The sequence below is a fragment of the Atractosteus spatula genome, chromosome 8, assembly GCF_055471065.1.
Source record: "Atractosteus spatula isolate fAtrSpa1 chromosome 8, fAtrSpa1.hap1, whole genome shotgun sequence".
Classification (NCBI taxonomy): Eukaryota; Metazoa; Chordata; class Actinopteri; order Semionotiformes; family Lepisosteidae; genus Atractosteus; species Atractosteus spatula.
In genome coordinates this window covers 38,324,615-38,332,114 of record NC_142713.1, presented here as the reverse complement: position 1 = coordinate 38,332,114, position 7,500 = coordinate 38,324,615, and the positions used below count along the sequence as shown (strand labels likewise).

At 33.5% G+C, this 7,500-nt stretch overlaps 1 protein-coding gene across 3 annotated transcripts in view; it reads right to left on the bottom strand.

Moving 5' to 3' along the window:
* The window catches only part of foxp2 (forkhead box P2), a 195,771-nt gene that overhangs the window by 87,931 nt on the left and 100,340 nt on the right, over nt 1-7,500 (bottom strand). For all 3 annotated transcript variants that reach the window (XM_088923349.1, XM_088923351.1, XM_088923350.1), the window contains one exon: nt 1,236-1,413. In XM_088923349.1, the coding sequence (XP_088779475.1) occupies nt 1,236-1,403 (168 nt within the window). In that variant the 5' untranslated portion in view covers nt 1,404-1,413. The remainder of the gene's footprint in view (nt 1-1,235; nt 1,414-7,500) is intronic.

Here is a 7,500-nt window from a genome sequence, read left to right as displayed (position 1 = left end):
TAGAATGAAAATCTAATGTGTCCAACAATATGAGCATAAAGGCCTAAATTGTACCAATTCGTATACCTGCAAAAAATACAGCAGATTAATAAAACTGTAAAATTCTAGAAGTGGTAGAAGGCACATCTATAATGATTAATTTAGAGGTTAAGCACCGCCAACCATGTGATTGTCTTGTAATTATCATGTCGGGCGTAAGAAGCCGCAGCCCATTCACCAGCCGAAGCCCTGCAGTGCTGAGAAGAGTCACTGGAAAGAACACAGCCTGAAGGGCCATCTCCATTCTGGCCCTCTTGTCTCACTTCCTGCAGGGATACGGCTGCCTCTCGCAAGCAGTGGATGTCACCCTTCACAAGGATTACTGCTCTAAATCAGCTTCCAGCAAAGCAAAACCTACAATTACTACTGTTTATTTATAAGCATTGCACTCTGCACAGCATTTATACTTATTGCACTTTACTGCTTTTTGGTACCCCCCCCAAAATATGTACATAACTTATGATTCTCTATATTTTGTGCAGCCCCGACCATCTACTTACAAAAAGCTACTGAGAAAGGTAATGTTTGTACTTTATTTTGTTTATTTTTTACATTTTCTTAAAAAAATAAAAATGCAACCAAAAAAAAAAGGCAAGAAGTTGTTCCAGGAGATAAACCACAGATTAAAAACACAAAGCAGATCAAACTGATCACTACTGTTTTTATATTGTACCACTGTATATATGTGTACATGTACAAATACACACATTATCTTAAGTTTAATGCTTAGACATATTTACGCCCCTTCCCCATCATCAGTTATTTGCTTCTCGTGTATTTTCTGGTCAAAGGTGCTCCACAGTTTTTGGTAACAAGGTTAAGATCACGTTACATGGCCCTCTGGTGGATACTCAGGTATCACAGCTCAAGTCACAAACAAACTCAGTTTCCAGTACAGGTCTCACAGTCTGAAATACATTTGGCTGAACAGAAAACACACAAACAATAAAAAGCAAGAATGCCTTCTGAAAATGAAAGCAGCACCTTCAAACAGCTGCAGGCCCCTATACTGCCAGCAAGACAAACAAAGCAAACATTATCCACCCCCTCACAATAATCAACATATTGATAGGTCGCATGCTGACATTGTCACACTCAGATTTTATGCTACACAATACAAAACATATTTTCAGCAATACTGTTTTGTTATTGTGTACTTGAAATCACATACTAATTCTAAGGAAAACACAACTTACCTGCTGTTGTTGCAGATGCAGCAGTTCAACTGTGCTTACTTCACTGCTTGTGTCACCACTTGATCTTCCATCTCTACTGCCAGCATCTAATTGGCTGCTTAGAGTGCTCATTCCATTTTGATTCATTGAACTGTTGCTTATTGTCTCTGTCGCGGATTCCTGCATCATGACTTAATACCTAAAAGTGATTAAGAGGCATCAATTAATGCTCTTGTTATACCTTTACACTTTCAATAATAAGGTGGTCCCTTTCTGCAAATTAAAGCATGGCGGGGAAGAGTTGATGCAAAAAGCATTTTTCACTCTTTGAATAAATGAAGCTATAAAAACAAAATGTGTTTTGTGAGCAATCTCTAAATGTGGTCAGATTTAACAACCAAAATAAGTCATGCATTAGGCTTTAAGCAAACGGCTTTTATGGACAGGGGTTTATGTGTTTTAAGGTTTGGCTATCTGTAAAACAATTTAAGGGAAAGGCATGGTTGTGCACGTACACATCTATTTCCTCATATGTTATCTGGTTTTGACAACCATAGCTAGGTATACAGCCTTACTTAAAATATTCACTGTCTTGATTCTGTCAGAATTTTACAGCCTGTCTTATGCAAAAGGAGTTGTTTAATGATGCACAGCTAATCATGCAAAATTAAAATTTTGTAAGGGAGTTACAAATCATATGGTATCACCTAGTGATAAATGATATAATGGGCTTCTCCCTTTTTTGTGACTAAATAAAATTTGCCTTGGAGGCTTTTTAAGAAAAAGCTCCAATGTCACATATTGGCTAGTTTTTTAATCAAACCACTGATATTCATTTATTTTTGTGACATTTAAAACATTTAATACTGTCCTTCCTGGGAAGTAATTAAGCTCATGCATGAGCAGCAATCAAACTGTTCAGATGAAGATGACTTAAACCTCAATTTTAACATAGGCAAATAAATGAAAGATATAAAATTAATTTTCCTGGCATGTATTAGATATGAAAGCTGGAAATAAAAATCTATCAAGAATATCACTAATGATTGTGCTAAAAACAGCATAAATTATGCATATTACCTTCTCTACTGTAATAAATGTTTTATCATTTTCACTGCATAAATGCACTGTACTTTCAGGATAGCAATGAGATGTCCTGCCAAGATCAGTTGAAATCCTCGCAATAAATAAAGAACCATTCTGACCTAACAAACCACTATTTCAAGGTACAGTATATTCTGCATCCACAATGTAAAAAGGGCTCTTCTCCCGGCTCAACTCAACACCACATATACCCTCACAGGGTAAAATACGTATATTGCAACCTCAAGTATTGTGCTTGTTTTTCATTTGTGTCTGCATATTGTTGACAGATCTATTAAAAATGAATTCAACAAACTTTATTTTGTTACATCCTGTCCAGAAATTAGGAGAACAAAATACCTTCATTATCCAAGATTGATATTTTTCATTGTATTCCAGGTAGGTTATCTTGACACCATACTAAACATGATCAATTATGTGTACCATGAAAGACCCTGTTCTTCTTAGCCTGGACAAATACATTTGGCCCTTACTTTGGCCCCGTGATTTATTTCAAGTCCTGAATTAAAGCACACCGTGACTGCGGCCTCTTGGAAATAACCTTAGAACATAATCAAATGATCTAATCCAGATCGGACAAGGACCATTCGATTTTTTCAAAGTATTTATCTGAGGTGAGTGCAAAACATAAATTATTTGCTAATCCTAAAACACGTTTAAAAAAAAAAAGAGTTAAAGCTTTCTAGGGACATGTAGAAACTTCTGATTGCTAATGCGAGGATGTTCAGAGCAAGAATAAACAGGATCTAAGTAAAACAAACAAGAGCAAAGTTACATAAAGGGTGACAGCTGCTAAAGCTACAGTAAACAACTGCTGTACCAGATGTGTTTATGAACAAACACTCCCTGTTAAACATTTTATTGAACATTTGCTAAGAAAGAGAATACAAACGGAAAATGTGACACCCAGTGATGAATTTCACAAGAAGAAAACAAAGCTAGTACTCTTTGCTGGGATCAGGCAGCTAATAAGTATTCAAATTAGGCATAAATTTTACATGCACAATGTTTAAAATATTCAGAGAAAGAGGGTCTGATTGCCTTTACTAGTTATATGAAAATTCTAATGCAGTCTTTTAACGACAGTGAGTGCACCGAAAACTCAAAAGATATATTTAAAAAAAGAAGAAAAGAAAGGCTTTTATTAACAGGTGAATACGATTTAATCTATTTTTTAAACCTACTTAAAATTGCAAATTACAACTTGAGGCAATTTAGCTTTATTACTCTCACAAAAAAGAAAAATAACATCTATAAAAATTGAACTTATTTGGTTGTTAATCTATTCCTTACACCTGAACTAACCTAAACCTAAAGAGTTATGGTCAGAGGAGGAGTGGAAAGAGATTGTACTTTTCAACCACAACCAGGACTACAATTTGATATTTAATTAAAAAAAAGGCTGAAGATTGAGAACGAAAACATACAATATGTGGCTATAATGAAGAAAACATTACTTGCAGTGTTTTATTCTTTTATACAGTAGTACATTTCCAGCAGCTGCACACGACAAAGGGAAATCCCTTTTATAATACATTTTGTACTTCAAGAACTATAAAATAGCAAGATCTGTTCCAGCAAGAAGAAAGCAATGAACTATATAAAAAAAGTACACAAAAAGCAGTACTATTGTTTTTTTAACAAGGACCCATATGAAAATATATACAAAATCCATATTATTTTTTTTAATACTAATAAGAATGGCAAGAATTGTCTGATATATGATTCGACTGTTTTTATCTTTTAACACAAAGAAAGTATTGTAATTATTCACAGGCAACATTTGGATCTGCCAATGTATGAATCAATTATAAAAGACCCCTACTGTCTTACAAAATGCATGTGTATCAGGCTAATTGTTGGAAACGAATCCAAACACAGAAATGGCATTTTATTAAAGTGGTTCTCAGATAACTCTCTGTTCTGCAGAAAGATACCTATATAGAACTGTAGAAAGAAACCAATAAAGAATATGTATAGAGACAAAGAAAATCCAGAACATTTGTTATAGTAAATGCATGTCCTTTGGAAGCCTTCTTCTTCAGGTTTCTTTTGAAGCACCATACTAGCACTGTAGCTGACTGCACAAGATAGTGGTTTCTCTTCTTAAACAATCTGGATTGAAAGGTTACTTAGTGTAACAATATTTACTTGCAGAATTGTGTTGTTACCAAGGGTATAATGGATGGTGGCTATTCAGGTTTACGCAAGATTGAGTGAAACATGAGGCGTTAGCCATGTGTTTGACATGTTTCAAATTGCTATAATCCAGCATTAAACACACCCAGCAATTCATGCCATTTCTTGCAGCCATAATCTTGAACAACGCGTGCCCAACCACTTATTACATAAATTAGTACATGACTCCTTGTTAAAGTCACAATAGTACTTTTGTATTTATTCCACGGGTTTATTCAAAACTGTAGATGTGTAATACTACAGTGCAACATTCTTGGATTATCAAATATTTCATATTTCAAGACTACTTCATTATATAAGGAGAAGGAGCAGTAGTATCATCTGTAATCCTTTCCTTATCGAGAATGGCTTGAGAAAAAAAATCTTTAAAGTTGGAAAGAATGAATTATTGCGCCTCTCAGGCAACTACCTTTACAATCTGTTTGTGAAATATCACAAAATATTTGCAAATCTTTTAAAACTCCTACATTCTGTTAGCAGCATTACATACACACTTTCCATGAGAATCGTGTTTGTTATTTCTTTCCCACTGTGTGGACTGATTAAACTTTTTCTCTTGACTCTTCTACATTACAAAGCTGTCACTTCTAAGCAGTCAGGCAAAGTTAGATCACCCTATGGAAGACCTTAAAAATTAATCTTTATAATAAATTCAAGGTACTGATTGTTTACAACAGATATGTGATTTTAAGCCCTTGTTGAGCAAAAATGTTATGAAAAGAAAAGTGCTTGATGTAAAGATGTTTTACACTCATCTATCACATGTGAATAAGATGGAAACCTCCCTCCACTTGTTCTGCAAAATACTGGCAGTGAACACAATAACTGATCTAACATTCATGCATTTCCATCTCTCACGTTTTTATATTCAAAATGAATCAGACGAAATACCCCTTACCACAAAACAAAATCTTGATAGTTACAGATGCTGTCTTATACACAGGACTATATGTAGGATGTGTAAGACTCTTTTTCAAAGCCAATAATTCCTTTCTCATTAAAATTGCTATATGTTGCATGTAAAATAGCAATCTATTTTAGAAATCTATTCCAGTGTAAAAAATAACTTGAGTTTGAATGATGACCAGATAATCTGTGATCCACGAATTCTATTCATTACAGCAAATCTCAGCAGCACAGGTAGTTGACATGCACATATTGTTTAAAAATTATAATTACATTTTACAGTCTGCTTCTTTTTCACTTGGCTAAGATTTAAAAGTTAGTATGGGGTATTATTTTAAATAATCACAACTTCTGTGCTCCAGTGAAATTAATTCATCATTGACATGGAGTACAATGCATACAAAATAAAGAGGTGCTATGCTAAGTATGCTCAAATCCTTAATACATTAGATTGCCTAATAAATCAAAATGCCAAAAAATGAAAGGTTTGGATAGAAGTGTGTAACTTGTGCACAACAATTTGAATATGTTAAAACAATGCCCAGCTTCAGCAAGAGCAATTTACACTTCATTGTTATTTACACCATTTTCCCAGAAGCCTGGATTTTTTAGACAAATTGTGACTCAAACGCATGTGTGCATCAAAGGTCATCACCATGCTCTCCTTTTTCTCTTTCACAGCCTCACATGCTCACTTGCCTACGAAGAGTTCTGAAGGATATCAGTTACAGTATTAAACTAGCCTTGCACTCGTTTTAAAAACAGTCACTTTTTAAGCAGTGCTTTACTCCAAACACTTCTGGAGATTAAGTATTGGAAGCTAAGCAAACCTGCTTCAAGACGAAAAGCTTCCTTTTGGCTCTGAGGAGAGACCATAAAGAACATTAATAACTCATACATAACCTCTGCATAATCGTAATAGTTTATCTTTAAATAAATGCATTTGAAAGTAACTCACAAGGAACTAGACTGCTTTAGGGAAAAATCACATTTACAAAATTTACAATAAAAAACTGGGACTGGGAAAAATAAGGGACTGTATAAAAGAAAGACGGTGTCACATTTTGCTTTCCAAGGATTAAGATTATGAGGAATAGAACTAACGCTATTATTTTATTAAAAATACATTCACATGTGTAAATCCAGTATAACATCTAACAATAAATAATAATACATATATACATGAATATGGTGTTTAATAGATCTTTATTAAAAAAAATATATGCAACTGACATTTCCACAGTTAGTTACATTTGATCACAATAATGTATACAAAGCACATAAGGCTTCACTTTACATTTTCCCTCAGCAATAACTACACACAAATAGAATTCATAGTTAATTTATCACAAAAAATAATGTTTAGAAATGCATTATCAGTTGGATTTAAATTCCTTAAGTTGTGAGTGTATTTAAGTGCTTTAAATTTTGAATTATAAAGCTGATTTTTGGGACAGGCTAATTTTATTACCAAGAAATACAAATCAAGTGCATACACAATACACATTCAAGAAAGGTTTTGAAATGTATATTACATACATTTTATGAATTTGATTTTCTGATTACGTCAGTTAACCATGTCTGATGTATTCGTTTATATTTGAGAAAATTGTGGAGCTTAAATTATTTAAATTTCCTTTAAATGAAATTACAATAGGTAGTGAAACCATGTGTTTATTTATTTGGATTTATAATTTTTAAAATAGGACAACACAGTTAATTCCACAAAAGCATACATTTACAAATGTAACATTCAATTTAAGCTTCATTTTGTAGCTGATTAGCTCTTTCACAGCAATGACCTTAAAAGGTCTAAAACATTACAACAGATGTAATACCAGTGAAAATTAATAAACAAAAGACTGCATTAGTAAATAGAGTCTTGCATTTCTCATGTCATGCAAAAAAATTGTTAATAAGAAGATATGATAAAAATAGTGTAAATCATGTGCTAAGATATAATATATTTTTGAAGGAAAAAAAAACAGGTTTCTCCTCTCCCTCTCTGCTGCAATATTCTGCAAAATGCTTGTCTAGAAAATCTTTGTCTCCCTCTTGTAGGTGTGTTCTTCGCTTT